At 39.4% G+C, this 16,794-nt stretch overlaps 1 protein-coding gene across 3 annotated transcripts in view; it reads right to left on the reverse strand.

Moving 5' to 3' along the window:
• The window catches only part of LOC144683823 (fibronectin type-III domain-containing protein 3A-like), a 152,636-nt gene that overhangs the window by 22,165 nt on the left and 113,677 nt on the right, over positions 1-16,794 (reverse strand). For all 3 annotated transcript variants that reach the window (XM_078547290.1, XM_078547289.1, XM_078547291.1), the window contains 9 exons: positions 14,838-14,896; positions 12,937-13,094; positions 9,262-9,321; positions 9,006-9,144; positions 8,603-8,656; positions 8,332-8,453; positions 6,443-6,617; positions 4,918-5,004; positions 3,169-3,307 (listed from right to left, as the gene is read on the reverse strand). In XM_078547290.1, the coding sequence (XP_078403416.1) occupies positions 3,169-3,307; positions 4,918-5,004; positions 6,443-6,617; positions 8,332-8,453; positions 8,603-8,656; positions 9,006-9,144; positions 9,262-9,321; positions 12,937-13,094; positions 14,838-14,896 (993 nt within the window). The remainder of the gene's footprint in view (positions 1-3,168; positions 3,308-4,917; positions 5,005-6,442; positions 6,618-8,331; positions 8,454-8,602; positions 8,657-9,005; positions 9,145-9,261; positions 9,322-12,936; positions 13,095-14,837; positions 14,897-16,794) is intronic.

The following is a 16,794-nucleotide window of genomic DNA, read 5'->3' on the forward strand; positions in this document are numbered from 1 at the left end:
CATCCTTCCTCAGATAAGGAGACCAATACTGCACACAATATTACAGGTGTGGTCTCACCAAGGCCCTGTACAATCGCAGCAAGACATCCCTGCTCCTGTACTCGAATCCTCTGGCTACGAAGGCCAATATACCATTTGCCTTCTTTACTGCCTGCTGCACCTGCATGCTTACCTTCAACGACTGGTGTACGAGGACACCCAGGTCTCGTTGCACATTCCCCTCTCTCAATTTATAGCCAGATAATAATCTGCCTTCCTGTTTTTGCTACCGAAGTGGATAACCTCACATTTATCCACATTATACTGCATCTGCCATGCATTTGCCCACTCACTCAGCTTGTCCAAATCACACTGAAGCATCTCTGCATCCTCCTCACAGCTCACCCTCCCACCCAGCTTTGTGTCATCTGCAAATTTGGAGATATTACATTTAATTCCCTCATCTAAATCATTAATATATATGGTGAATAGCTGGGGTCCCAGCACCGATCCCTGTGGTACCCCACTAGTCACTGCCTGCCATTCAGAAAAAGACCAGTTTATTCCTGTTTGTTTCCTGTCTGCCAACCAGTTTTCTATCCATCTCAATACACTACTCCCAATCCCATGTGCTTTAATTTTATCACACTAATCTTTTGTAAAGCTGTAGTCCTGCCAGAATTTGAGTTTTATATTAGGAATGTCTGCTGATTGCTCTTGATGTCTTATTCCATGTACAGTCTTGTAAATATTTAACATACATACACATTTGGCATCTATAAAATGCTATAATTAAGGTATTGTATTTGACACCACTCCCTGTACAAGTTAGTCCATTGTGTCACATTTTGTGTCATGGTTTGTACGCTAGCATTTATAATGGAAAAACGCTACATCAACATTTTATAATGGGAAACTTCTGTATTAATATTTGTCAGTTCTTTAAAGCTGTTATTGTATTTGACACCACTCCCTGTACAAGTTAGTCCGTTGTGTCACATTTTGTGTCATGGTTTATACGCTAGCATTTATAATGGAAAAACGCTACATCAACATTTTATAATGGGAAACTTCTGTATTAATATTTGTCAGTTCTTTAAAGCTGTTATTGCAAGTGATCAAACAGTAGGTGGTGCTTTTGCATCAACTCTGGTTTTTCTAACTCCTATGCCTTGCTATCCACACAGGCCAACATTGGAAGCCAACTGCAATTCTTCTGCCTGCCTCGATCAGGCTTGGAACATGCTCCCTTTGCCTTTGGCTGCATCAGGCTTGGAACATGCTCCCTTTGCCTTTCAAACGGTCTGGCCACACTTCTCTTCCAGCTATGTTAAAATGACTGAATTACCCCACTCCAAGGATATGCTCCTTCTTTCCACCTCATCCTACAGGATTTAAGCAGTCAACTTCCAACCCCACATCTTACCTTCTCTACAACACACAGAGCTCTGCCAGCTCTCTGTACAGCTTTTAATCTCTGCTTACTTGCTTCTATTTTAATTCCCTGTCCTGCTCTTAAGCTTAACCCACCCAAACCCACCACCAACCACTGGCTAATGTTCTTTAATTGCTGCTTCTGCTCAATGCTCTTTTTCTTGGTATATCAAGGTCTATTTTTAAACCTCCCTTCTTTGGCTTTATTTCTTTTAAATTCCCAATCCTGTTTTTAATGCTCCACCCTTTCCTCATTATGGAGCTTTGTTTTGAATTCCCATTCTTAACCTCCAATTTACTAAATAGGTTTTTTCATTCCCAGTTATGATACTGTATTTAAACTCCCTCTAATTAAATCTCATTCCACATAAGAGTTTTTTTTCCCCCTAATGCCCATTCCTTGATGTTTTTGACCTTGAATGCTGATGTCCACCCCCACTATTTTTGTTCCTGCACTCAAATCTTTTAAATCCTGATGTTTTCCTTACAGATATTCATGCCTTTCCCAATCCATGTAATTTATTCTACACCCATAAAAAAATTATTCCCCCAAATCACTGTGCAATGTAACAAATACCACTCTTAAAAAAAAACTCTTTCTCACCCACATGGGGAACCATACAAGAGATCACTTATGAACTAGCAGATTTTGGAGGACATATTCTAATGCAACATCAAAAGTGTGACACGTGGGACAGAAGTGCATGCTACTTACATGCTTGGATACTATTAAAAGGGGGCAAAAAAAATCCACATCTCACCTGACAAAAAACTGAAGTGGGAAAATACAGATTTTTAAAATTAAAATCAGTGAGCAGCGAGTATTGCTAAGGCGAGTGCAGGCCATTTATGTAATGCAATTTTCAGGAGTGTAAACAAATTGTGAAAATATCAATAAGGAGGCTTGACATAAAATATCTGAGCATGAAAACAACATAACATTTATTTGCTGTTTCATGTGAGGCTTCCAGCATTTCCTTGATGTTTTCTACACATAGCCATAGCTGCAGTGGCAACAGACCATCTATTGATTTTTTGGCAGTGTGAAAATTAGAAAAATGCGAATAACCATAAGGCTGGAAAACAGTAATTCTTAGTGAAACAAAATTTGCAAGTGTATTAAATTATTTATACAAGAAATGCAGCTGCTTCGACTACGATGCATTATAGACTGTAGTCCAACTGAACAAAGCAAGCTCCAAGAAAGGAGCAAAAACTCTAGCTCCAGGTCTTTAGAGATTAGGCCTCTGGAAGTAAAACCAATGTCAGTTCCAAGAAGCAAGGAAAATGTTTTGGGTAAAGTTTGAGCTATTTTTGTGAATTAATCAATTTTGTGTGTGTGTGTGTATACAAATCTTTATCACTACGTCTCAAGTAACTGAAAAAAAGATGATGGCCATTTTTTTTAAAAAAACTATACTTTGCCATTATCTATTATCAGCCATTATCTGCTGCTTCTTCATTGGTAGTTTTCCCACTTGCCTATTACTGCTTCATTCACACACTACTGAAGAGACAAATGGTATCTTCAAGTTAACAGTCCCTTTTTCAGAAAGGATTTACTATGTGACACTTGCAAGTGTGACATACAGCTCTCATCTACCAATGCACATGTTGCAAAGTGGCAACATGCACATAATTCAATAAAAACTACAGTCTGGAGAATAAAAAGCACAATTTCAATTATAGGAAATCATTGTAATGAGTTTCTTTCACAATGGACTTCATTAATGCATCAGATCAGATGTGGCTTACCCCACAAAGCCTTTAAACTGTATGCATGAACTTTTCCCTTTATACTTGGTTTACTTGGTGGTCCAGGCTTATCAGGACATGTGCAATATTTCACAACTTCACTAGGGTTACTTTTGCCTTCGCTATTACAGGCAAATATCTGCATATTAATGAAAAGAAAATGAAGTTAACGTTAAAGACTTATAACAAGAGAATTTTTATGAGCATGCAAGAAGAAAAACATGACACTTCAGTACACAGTTCATTTATCCCCATAAAGACAGATCAAACATTGGCCCGGGTTTGCAGTGAAGGGAGGTGTGGGGTGGAGGGAGGTTGACGATGAACTGGCAACATTCACTATCATTGCCCCTCTAAAACTGGTGAACTTCAGGATGTAGCGCATGCGCAGGCTAGTGCAGAAATTCTAAATTGTAGTCTGCCACTAAGTGCTCCAGGTTGCACTGTGGCTCCCAACCCCCAGAGCCAACATTCTTTTAAATTAGTTAAGAGCCTGCCCTTTTCCATTCCCTCATTGCTATAACTGGGTTTTAACAACAGTATTGGCCCTGATTTTTTTTACATTCTGCAAGTGCTGTTATGTGTCTCCATTTGATTAATTAGAAATCTTAAATTATTTTTCATTTAAAAAAAAGTTTTTCAGATTATTTCAGTTTCTACCTTCACTGATGTCTATGTTCCAGTCCCCCATTTTATGTAAAACATTTTAAAAAGTGATTTTATTTCTACTGCTTTTCCTTTCCTGATTAGGATGTCTGTGAAAATTGGGATTTATTGGGATTGGTTGCTTGAACACACGACAACATCACTGCAGCTCTACTCTGAAAATGCCTGCAAAGAATGCTCTTGCAATACCACTGCATGGGAATAAAATCAAAGTTCTCACCACAGAGATTGCAACACTGGCCATTATGATTGTGATAAAATGCTACCGTCAGCAATTCTTTTGAACTAAATTTTGATACACTATAAAGACTACCGCCCAGCTAGAGGAGACTTAAGTTTCAATCTCTTCATGCTAGGTTGGCATCCAGTGGGGAACTTGCATTTAATGGAAGTGAAGTGACCCTCTCCCATTCAAATCCCCCCACCATGGTCCTGGCAAACAGGAAGCTCGAGCTCCAGCTTCTGAATACTGGATTGGCATGTGAGTGAAATGGAGTGAAGTGGTGAGAGACTCTCTATCACCTCTAGCCAGTTCTGCTGGTAGGGAGTTCAAAGTCAAACTGACAACTGGTTCATGCTTTGAAAAAGGGACGTTGTTGCAGATACAGCCCTGAACATAATCTGCTGATTGTAAAAACAACCTCCTGATTGTAAAAACAGCCTCCTGTGCCACTAGATACTGAAAAGAAACAGAGACTAGTAGCAACAAGTAGAGTATAGTAGAGTATCAAAGAGCTGTTACCTCCAGCCCTGCCAGAATCTCACACCTTCAATTCCTGAAATTCCACATCAACAGCTGCCCTCCAATATCCTAATGAAGTGGCCATTTATAATACTTGAGCCTCTTAGACTATTCAACTACAGTAAGCATCACAGCCAGATGTGATGTAGTATGGATACAACATACTTTCACACAGGGGCCACTGGATAATACTAAGTAGACACCCTGGCTGACTATTTTCCTTTCTCACATGGGAACTAATGCCTTTTATTATCTGAATCTGATAACTCAATTCAAAGAGCACTGACAGTGGTGTTAAAAGAAAAAGAAAAATAAGGCTTGAACAAGCAAATAGCACTTACTCTGCAATTGAAGGAGCTACTCCGTCTGAGATTTTTTAAAGTGCAAGTGAGCTCATCGCCATTGTATTTTACCTTATAACCATAACCCTATAAAATATTTAAAATGTAGTTACAAACAATTTTACAAGTTCAAATTGCAATTTGTACATCATAACAGGTGCCATGCAAAAAAAACTTAGCAGAATAATCACAATTTCCTTTTTTTCTACCCATATGACTTACAATAACTGCTTATGATAACCAGCCAAAAATGACAGTGATTAACAAACCAGAAATTATCACATTTCCTACACTGGGATGTGAATTTCAACCAGGATAGTTTGCTATTTGAAAATGTGCTGTCCATAATTGGTCAGAGGTTAACAATTTCCACGTGTTAAATCTCTGCTCGTATCCAATAGTAATTTGTGCAAGACAAATTGCTATTCACAATACAGAAAAAAAAATCCACCTTGAAATACAGATCAGCCCTGACCTAAATGGAGCAGGTCTGATGGGCTGAATGGCATGCTCTTGTTCCTATGTTCATACAGTTTAAAACAATGAGCAAGATTCTAAAGCATAATTCAAAGCACTTATGTTACTTTTTAAATTTAATTGTTTTACAATTGCACTGTATCAAGATACACTGCAGATTGTACACACATTGCATGGTTAACATACATTTATATATAGAACAAATTTCCATTTGTTTATATGTTCACATCCTCAGGATGTCCTAAAGAGCTTCATCCTAAAGAACAAGGTCCCACAAAGCAATTCAGGTTGTAGACTGAGTGAAAAATGTTGGCCAGTCCCTTGAGAGAATCCCCTTACTCTTTTTATTAAAATAGCGCAATAAGCAGATGGACAGATTTTCAATTTACCACCTTACCCAAAAATTAGGACATCTGGCACTGCAGCACTCCCTCCGTTGTGGAAACTTGGATTTTGTACTCAAATCCTATCATGAGTTTTAAGCTTATAAACACCTGATTTAGAGCCAAAAGTAGTTGCAATAGTGAAGCTGAATATACGTGGAATGGTTTTCGTACTTGGCGTATCGTTGTGGGTAATTTGTAAATACCACCAGCAGTCTGTGGTCCTACTTCTCAATTTCTCTTTCTGGGTATGAATGGACACGGGAGAGAATCAGAACACTTTTTAATGCAGATTTATGGATTATTGAAGTTATTTCCTTACAACTGGCTTCTTTCCTTGTTTGTCACATGTCTCTCTTCACCTTAAGATCGGTAAGGGACTGTTGCTGATAACAAGCCAGACTAACTACTGAGTGCCTTCTTTTGGTTGAGTTGCAGTGAATGTATCAATGTCTACAATGCTACATTTGCTGGGTAGATGGGGAGAAATGTCTGCATGTCACCACAGAAGTGGGATGGGTAGTCCAATTTCACTACATTGGGTCAACTATGCACATTAGCAAGAGGTAACGTAGTGGAATCTGGTTCAATACCATTAAGTGCTCATATCTCACTTTCCCAATCAGATTAAAATTACTTAATAAATATAAATTAAAATCTCTTACTGAACTCTCATCTTCCATTTCCAGGATATACGTAATGGATTCGTCACATGAAACACCACTGGGCCTACTCCACTCCAACGACATCCATGTGACACCTACCCTAATTAGCTGAGGGGGAGGTGGGGAAGGTGGAACACTGCCTGCTGTGTAATACTGTATTGTTTCACTGAAGTCACTAGTGGAAAAACCAAAAACATAAGCAGTTAAAATGTAATGCAAGAAGTTCACAATTCATCACTGCAAGTACCAGGGTAGCTGAACTTGTCAACAATGGTTGGCCCTCCATGAAGAGGCATTGGGAATTATAGACATTAAAATTTGAGCTTCTTCCCAGTACCCTTGGTGCACATTGCAAAAGACAGCTTCCATAAGCAATGGCACATTTTCCATCCACTAAATCACTCAACGTGGCACAACGTGCCTATGGCGTACAGCCTGCTTTCTTCTGTTGAGCTATAGAGTAGAATTGTACAAATGGCCATCATACATTCCTGATTGCTCTGATAGATGGAAAAACAATGACAGACTTTGTAGCTAATATAACAACCAACTAAATTTGTTGTACAACATAAGCATCAAATGAATCAAGGGGTTTAGGGGTAAAGCAAAGTGTGGAGTTGAAAGTTATCTATGATCTCATTGAATGGAGGAGCAAGCTCAAGGGACTGCCTGGCCTACTGTTATTCTTATTTCTTCAGTTCTTATAAGTCTTCATACAAGAATAAATCAACGGATAAAAATAATTACTCTTAATTCTCACTGATATTTTAAAACAGCTTTTGAGACAATGAAAGAAATCAAGACTGTTTGATAATTTTATGTGGAACATGCCTCCATCTTTACGGAGTTAACAATCACCACTTTCACTTCAGCTGGTGGCTCAGTCATGTGAGCTAGGTGAACTAATGAAAGAGCGGAAGATATAATTTATTTATTCGAGGCTGAGTTGCTACTGTTTACAGAACTATTAAGTCAGATTTTCAAGATTCTGAGTCTGCTGCTCAGGTGTTTTATTCAAACAATTCTCACAACTCCATGACAAAACAATATTGCCACAATAGTATGCGCTTGCATTGCGATTTTAAAGTACCAGATTCCCTAAGGTCCTCTAGAGATTGATGAGAACAATAGACACTGAGCCACAGGAGACAAGTTTGGAATGATGAATGAATTCCATGGTACTAACATAGGTTTTGAAGTTTTTAAAGCAAGACTAAGCAGCAGAGAGGAAGAAAGATTGAGGGATGGCATACCAGAAATTTCAAAATTGGGGGAGGAAAGTTGCTACCATCAGTCTGCACTGAATTCAAGCCTACATCCCAGAAGTGAGGGGACAATTACCACTGCTTAAACTAGCTCGCTTTTCCTCAGTCTTAATACAATTTATTTCCTGTACTCCACCTCATTCTTCTCCTCCATCTTTTTTCCTTTATCTATCCCTTTTCCATGATTGCAGCTAAAATGGAAAAAATATTTTAAGCTGTTTCTGTACTGCTATAGCCACACTCAGCAGCATAGGCAATGAGCAGGTGCCCACAGTAAGAGGATAGAAATACCAGTATATAGCAATATATGTTATCACAAACAAATAGTCATTTTGTAGTACAGAACTTGCGTATTGCTGAAAAAAGGGACATGTCTAAGCTTTTCACATGCAGTATAAATCATTGTTTTGCCTTTATATTGATATTCTTGCAAGTGTCCGGCTGACAAAAAGCTTAGACATGTCTCTTTTTTCAGTTATCATATACCTTCAGCTCCTTGTCTCCAGGACCTGGTTTTTAAACAGCAACTAACTGGAAAATGTTCTCCACTATATGCAATAGGTAAATCAGATTTTCCTGTTCCCAGTGAACTGAAGCCATTCATATATTTCAAAGGTTACTTACCTCAGTCCAATTTCATTTTTAGCTGCTAGCCTGAACATATATCCTACTGATGGGGACAATTTAGTCAGCTTGTATTGCTTCTGATGTCCAAAGTAACATTCCTTGAAAGGGTTTTGTCTTCCCTACATGAAGAAAGCTTATTGTAGTTAATTCTTATTTAGCCATTTAATAACAGCTACTGACAATTTACTATTACAACTTTATCTGCACCACAGCACTTTGACCCTTTAATAAGAACTGTCATTTAAAAGAATACCAGGAAAACACTTACCTCATCCCATTCTAAAAGATAACTGGAGATTTTAGAACCACCGTCATTGGGTGCCTGCAGCAAAAATTAAAATGGCAGATTAAAGGGGTTATTAGATTTCAGTACATCACTGGATTTATTAGCATACTATCATGTTGTTTCTGTTGCTGTGCACAAAGAAAAACATTTTCTGCAGCTCTCATTGTTCCCTATGGGTTACTTACACCATGTTTAGAAAATTAGATTGGGGCCCTGGGAATATTTGCACAAGATCCCCATGTGTATTGACATTTGGAAGGAAACCCCCACACCACCACTCCCACCAGATTTTTTAAAAAAATGTTGAACACCAGACCCCACTCCTCCCTCTTACAGAAGTCAAAGCATCAGAAAATAATTTGCTGATAGATCTAGTAATACATACCTTCCACTGAAAACTCAGACTGTTTTTGGTCCTATTAATTAGTTTTGGTGGAGCTGGAGAATCAGGTTTACTGATTTCTGTGGTAAAGCTTGTCACTTCTGAAGCAGACCCTTTCACAGAATTACAAATTGCTGAAACTCTACATCAGAGAAAAACAGAGATGTTAAGTGGACAGAGCAGAAGCCTCCTTTCTCTTGTAACAATCTCAGAAGTTTTATTATGTTAATTTTAAATAATATCAGGTATGAAAATATACCTAACGTGGTAATCTGTGGCTGGTCGCAGTTCGGATATAGTAACTGTGGTTTCTTCGCCTCTGAAATGAAAACAGGTCTTAAGTTGAACTTCCCTGCTCTCATGATCTTGTTGGAAATAACAATTTGCATTTATATAGCACCCTAAAACAAAGTAAAACATCCCAAAGCACTTCAAAGGAGCATTATAAAGCAAGATTTGACACTGAGCCACATAACAAAATATTAGGGCAGGAAAACTAAAGCCTGGTCAAAGAGGTAGGTTTAATTGGGTGCCTTAGAGAAGGAAAAAGAAGTAGAGAGGGAGTTTCAGAGCTTAGGATCAATGTTCCCACTAATTTCTGTTTGCTGTACACAGTCCGTTTGTTGCACTATGCATTCCCTTTAAGATTATGGCGCAGCTGCTTATCTGCACATCTTAAAGCCAGCATTACTTGTGCATGGTCCGTTTGTTCCCTGCATGATATATTACAGACTGCTGAGCAGCTTACAGGGAAAAGTGCTTAGGATTGTAGCTGCTGAAGGCATGGCCACCAATGGTGCAATGATTAAAATCTGGCTGCTCAAGAGGAGTGTAGGAATCTTGGTGGGTTGTGGGAGTGGAGGGGGTTACAAGAGTAGAGAGGGGCAAGGTCATGGAGGGATTTGAAAACAAGGATGAAAATTTTAAAACTGAGATACTGCTTGACCAAAAGCCAATGCAGGTCAGTGAATGCAGGAGTGATGGGTGAACAGGACTTGGTGCCAGTTAGGACAAAGACAGCAGAGTTTTGGATGACCTCAAGTTTACGGGGTTAGAATGTGGGAGGCAAGCAGGAATGTGTCAGAATGTGTCTCGCGGTCTGTCCGCAAGAAAGACCCAAACCTCCCTGTCGCTTGCCATTTTAACACTCCACCCTGTTCTCTTGCCCACATGTCTGTCCTTGGCTTGCTGCATTGTTCCAGTGAAGCCCAACGCAAACTGGAGGAACAGCACCTCATCTTCCGACTAGGCACTTTACAGCCTTCCGGGCTGAATATTGAATTCAACAACTTTAGATCTTAAACTCCCCCTCCCCCCATCCCCACCCCGTTTCTCCACCCCCCCACCACCCCCCCCTTTTTTTCAATAATTTATATAGATTCTTCTTTCCCCACCTATTTCCATTATTTTTAAATCTAAAACTAAAACCTTGTTAGTCCGTCCACCCCACCCCCACTAGAGCTGTACTTTGGGTATCCTGTCTTCCATTCTTAATTAGCACTTTTCTTAGACAAATATCACCACCTTCAACACCTCTTTGATCCTTTTGTCTGTGACATCTTTTGATTATCTGCTCCTATCACGGCTTGCTTATCTCCACAATCACCACACCCTCAACTTCTCTCTTCTCCACCCCCCGCCCCCCCCCCCCCCACCTTAAACCAGTTTATATTTCTCCTTTCTCCTAACTATGCTTCAGTTCTGCCGAAGGGCCATGAAGGCTCGAAACGTTAACTGATTTATTCTCCGCCGATGCTGCCAGACCTGCTGAGTTTTTCCAGGTAATTCTGTTTTTGTATGTGTCAGAATAGTTGATTCTAGATGTAACAAAGGCATAGATGGGAGGGGGAGTGGGGGTTCAGCAGCAGATGAGTTAAGGCAGGTGTGGTATGAGATGACACTGAGGTGGGGACAGGTGGTCTTGATGATGGCACAGATATGTTGTTGGAAGCTCAACACAGTAAGTCACAAAGTCATCTTTCCTAACATTCCACATCCAAGTTGTAAGTATCAAAAATGCTATCCATCATTATACCACAGGAATTATGATGCATCGCTGTGATTGCTTCCAAAAAAACCTCCATTTTTTTAAATAACTATGAAAATATAGTAAAACATGTGGTTAAAGATCTATTGTCCAAGAACTTTCAGTTAAGGAACATTCCTCCTCTGTTCCCCATTGGTTCTTCCAGTTTACTGTCTGAATCTACTGGTGATCCCATTGAAACATATAAGACTCTGAAGGGGCTTGACAGGGTAGACACTGAAAGGCTGTTTCCCCTGAGGAATCTCGAACTAGGGGCACAGTCTCAGGTAAAGGGGGCGATCATTTAGGACCGAGATGAGGTGACATTTCTTCATTCAAAGAATTGTGAACTTTTGGAATTGTCTATTCAAGGGCTGTTATGTTCCATCGTGAATATACTTAAGGCTGAGAAAGACAGATTTTTGTTTTCTCAGGGAATGAAGAGATATGGGGAGTGGGTGAGAAAGTGGAGTTGAAGCCGAAAATCAGCCATAATCATAATGAAAGGCAGAGCAGCATAAACGGGTTGTATAGTAACTACATCTTATGTTCTTACTCCATATTGTTATTGCTGTTTCTGGCCCTCTGCAGAGAACCAAGAAGCCCACACCGCCATACCTACCCCACCGACCCTGCAAGCACTTGAGCCCCAATCTGCTATTTCCTAGCCATAATCTCCATCCTTAGTCCCTTTCCCTTCTCTTTCTTTGTTGCTTTACGAAACCATTTTCCCTAGTATCCATCTCTTCCAGCCTCTGATTCCAAGGCACCCTCCCAATTTCAATGCCTAGTGAATGTCAATGCCCACAATTCTCAACACTCTTAACCAAGTGGAGAACAGTTAAGACTCTCTGTGGTGGTGGTCAAGTGATGTCACAGAACTTGGGTGGGTGGGGGGGCGTAAGCACACAATGGTGGGAAATTTAATGCTGTGATTTCCATGTCAATAATCTAGAGGAAGTGCCTTGGAGGCCCAAGCCCCATTTCATGAATATCGATTGATTCAGTGCAGTTCCTGGATTTTGTGGGAAGGGGAATTATATACCCAGCATCCACAGTAGCAGAGAAACCCCTCTATTCCTGGGATAAAGTTGTGCAAGCATTTAGTCACAGAGATGTAGTAGTTTATCTAGCATTATGGATGCTTGGTAGAGAAATTTTCATGACGCCACAGTCTTTTCTTCCTCCACCCGTTACTACCTCACATTTAGCCGCATGTTCCATGTTTTCAGCTGCAAACAAACTTGATGCATTGAAGGCTGCCTGTAATTCATAATTTGAGAGACTCTGCGATTTCAATGTGAAATTTGGATCTATTATGTAAATTATTTGGAAACTGCCAATGAGTGTCCATTTATGCAGGTTGTGTTACATAAATATCTTATACCGAAAATAGATCTTTATTTGCCAATCGCAGAGTAAACTTACTGAATCCCATTTGTCCTTTTTTGAATCAGCATTAAAATTGTACAAAATTTGCAAAAGCAACCAGAACTAAATAAACTCCTGGGACTCCATCTTCACATTTTTATTTTTGTCATCTTGGTGAAGAGCTATGATTTAAAATATTTAATGTTTAGCATACAGAACTGGGCAATGCCTTGGTTTAGAATATTGCTTTTTCACACCTGGGTTCAAATTTAGTCCAAGCTAATAGGATCTAGTTCTTCTGGTTCAGACTTATTGGGTTAGGGCAGTCTCAGTCCTGTGCTCAACTATGGGCAATCTCACTCTCAAGTAGTAAAACACTTGGTTTTCCATGCATTGTACTAGGGTGGAATGAGTTTTAGTTTGCAATTCATAGCTTTCCACAGCTAGGGGTTGCCCCAACAACAGGGTGCCAAAGTGAAATCTTGATCAGCACACAAAATGAATACAAAACAAAAAGAACCAAACCAGCACACTTACAAATAAACCACTTTGAATTTTCCACCTTTTCCACTGTTAGATAGTGTAACTTCATAACTGCAGGTTGCTGGTAACTGTTCACCATTATCTTCCTCCTCCACTGAATTCGAGGGTGGATTCCAGGACAAGACAACTGATTTTCCTTTAATTTCAGATACCTGAAATCAAAAGTCTGGTTAAATGTGAACATAGAATGTAATAGGGCAACAGCTCCAACAGCAATGACAATCAGCAACATCTTGAATTTATATTGCGCATTTAAGGTATAAAAATATCCCACACCACTTCATTGGGGCTTAATCAAACAGAAATCGTTACAGAACCTAAGGAGGAGATATTTGGTTGAGTAAAAGCTCAGTCAAAGAAAAGGAGTTTGGGAGGTTTAGGGAGGATATCCTAGGCATGGCCATTAATGGTGGGGTGAAGCCAGGACGTACAAGTGTAAAGCTCTCCGAGAAATTGTAAGGCTGGAAGAGATCCCAAAAACAGGGAAGGGAAGGGTCGCAAGGGAAGTAAACACGAGAATTAGAAATTTAAACGAGGCTGTGGAGAGCGTCAGCAGATGGACTGAGGTAGGACTGAGCAAGTGATGTTAGATGGCAAAGTAGACAGACTTTGTCTTGGAGAGGAAATGAGGTCAGGAGCTCATCTTATTATTGAATATAATGTGAGGTTTGCGAATGGTCTGCTTCAACCTAAGAAAGTGTTTCTGCCAGGACTACATGTAGGACAAGCAGTCTAATAACAAAGTAGTCTTCTAAGGATTGAGGTGGTAGAGGGGTAGATCAGCATGTCATCAGGTTACACATGGAAGATGCCCTCATGTCTTCGGATCATGTTGCAAAAGAGCAGCATTCAAATGAGCAAGAGGAGGGTGTCAAGGAAAGAGTCTACACTTAACACTGTAAAGGTGGGATGAGAATCTATTGTTAGAGATCCTCTGTCTATGATTGGATAGACAAGAGTGGAACAAGTCAAGGTAGTTCCAATGAGCTGCATCAATAGAGGGATGATGCAAAAAGATGGGTTTCTAACAGCATCAATGGCTGCAGGGAGGTCTAGGAGGGATAAGGCACCATAATCACAAAAGATATCTTTGGAGATTTTGATTCAGGTCATTTCACTGCTGTGATAGAGACAAAAACATTTTGTTGTGGAAGATGGACACAGATTTAGAGGTGACAACACCTTCAAAGACTTTGATAAGAAAGGGGAGGTTGAAGATGGGGTGGTAGTTTGCCAGGATATAAAGGTCAAGGGTGTTTTTTTTTCAGGAAGTTGTGATGATGGCAATACTTTTTTTTAAAAAAGGGACAGCACCCGAGCAGAGAATTATTTTGCATTATTCCATGGCTGCAAGATTAGGCAGTTGTCCTAATTTCAGGTCTTTATGCTGTAAAACCAGCAGTCATGAGCTGTGCAGGATGACCAATGTCATCTTCATTCTTAGAAAGAAGGATATGGTTCCGTCTCAGAAGGCCGGCCTGAATATAAGGAAAAAACAGGAGTAGGCCAGTGGCATTCCAAATCTGCTCCACTAATCAGTAAGATCATAGCTGATCATCTACCTCAACTCCACCTTCTCGCAATGAAAGTGTAAGAAATAGAGGCAGGATTCAGAGAAACAGGAGCAGAATTCAGAGAAACAGGAGCAATAGTTGGAAAACACACTCAGGATATCAGATAGCAGGCAGATGTGGGAGCCTTTCCATATTTTCCCCCTCCTAACCCAGGAACACTGAAAACAACTGCAACACTTAGTGCAGGTGTCAGAATCAAAGCTTAAACCAGGGACTGATGCTGAGCCCACTGCGGTTTGTGTGCATGGCATGTTATTCAGCCAGCCATCATGTGGCACTAATACACCAATTCTGAGTTTAAAAAACTTTAATCTTACTTACCACAGGCTTAGCAATGCCAGAAAGAAGTTCTTGTAATAATTTTGTTTCTGAATCTGAATCTGAGAATTAAATAAAAACACAAAAAGACTAGTTACAAAACAATGTATCATGCTTATGCTTAATATGACTATAAAAAAAATCAGCATTATTTCATGGTAATCTTGCATTTGAATAATGCTTTTAAATTATTTCATTTTATAACTACCATATTATTCATATGTATTGTGCTGCGTTAATAAATTACAGTTACACTTGCTCAAAACGTTTAACATTTATATAAGCCATTTTTGTTCAGTTTGGCCACAGGATGCTTTCTTCATTCTGAATAATGAAAATTTCCTTATTGCTCAAAAGCTACTAATTAGAGCAGATTTCCTTTCCTAGTTCAATGTACCATTATTCAAATGTCAAGAGTAACTTGTCATGTTTATGTTAGATAGTTTCTCAGGTACAGCATCAGCAGTCACCCCTGTCAGCTGGTTCTGTGTCTATGGAATATATTGTTTACAGCCCATCATTTAGACAAATCATAGTGACACTCAGGGGTTCACACAATCTTTACTCTGTACGCTTGCGGCTGGAATATAACATATGCAGTCACACAATTCTCTTTCCTTAAACAGTAGATTGAATACACATTCTATCATATCAAAACACAAACATTAGGACCAGCAAATTGTTTTGCTTGTATGAAGCAGATAGGCGAACAGCAGTGTAATATATATTTATCTATTCTCTTTGGTACAAAGACAACACTCACTCACTCTCTAAGCAAGATTTTAAACAGAATTTTTCTCACTGTGAACTCAATCTAACTCAATAGCTAGCCTAGCACTGACTTAATAAAAATTTCTGCAATAAAAAGAATTATTGGCTGTGATAGTAAAGCTGAATTTCTATCTGAGAAGTACAATCTGGCATCATTTGATGTAGAAAGAAAGGCAAAAGATGCTACATTTGTCAATTACCTCAGCTCAAAAGCTATTCTGAATTTACCAACTGTCTGGAAAGCTTTAGTGGAGAATAGAGATTTCTCGTAGTCTCTATTTCATTCAATTCAATTTACCTAGTATGTAAGCTTATAAAGAAAGTGCCAGAAAGTGCTTCTGAAGAACAACACTGGCAATTTTGATGACGGCAGAATGGTTTAAACTTTCACTTGGTCTATGTAAGATAAATGCAACAGAATGCCTTGCATCCAGGCTGTGTTAATAGGCAAGGACACATTTGTTTTGAGGATCACCACCATGATGAACATAAGTTGACCTTTCTGAGTCCTGCTGTAATACGCAGTTTCTGTACAATGTACAGCAAAGCTCACAGAAAATCACAATTGACCCAGTGTGTGCTTTTTCTAATAAACAAGGCTGTGCAAATTAAAATAAACTTCTTGTAATAATAATCTTCTTTCCCAAAGAGGAAACCAGTCTCCAATTGGAATCTTTACAACCTAATGCAGCTGGTAACTTAAAGGTCAAGCTGCCTGCTTGATCAATGGAGTTAAGACGGAATAAATTGACTACAGAGCTCTGTGGTAAAAAGAAACTAACTCAGCACCAGCTGGTGAAAGCCTAGAGCATTTCTCCTTTCAAATGAAGTGTTAAACCGATTCCCTGCTTGCTCATGTGGATCAGGAATTCTTCTGGTGATCTGACAAACATTCATTCCTCAACAAGCACTGCCAAACTAGATTCACTGGCTACTCAACTTATTTGAGAGACATGGCAGTGTACAAAACTGACTGCCAACTTTGCCTGTAAAACAAAAGTGGCTACACTTAAAGTGTTTAGTTACTTGTCAAGCAGTTGGAGGATGTGGAAGGTGCTATACAAATGCAAGTTATTTAATTTCTTATCCATAGGATAGTAGGTAACTAAGCAATAATCAGCTCAACCAGGAGGGAATATATTCTGTTTACATTTAAAAAAACGCAACTTCCTTTGGACTTGAAAAGAAA

The sequence above is a fragment of the Cetorhinus maximus genome, chromosome 8 (assembly GCF_964194155.1).
Source record: "Cetorhinus maximus chromosome 8, sCetMax3.hap1.1, whole genome shotgun sequence".
NCBI classification, from domain to species: domain Eukaryota; kingdom Metazoa; phylum Chordata; class Chondrichthyes; order Lamniformes; family Cetorhinidae; genus Cetorhinus; species Cetorhinus maximus.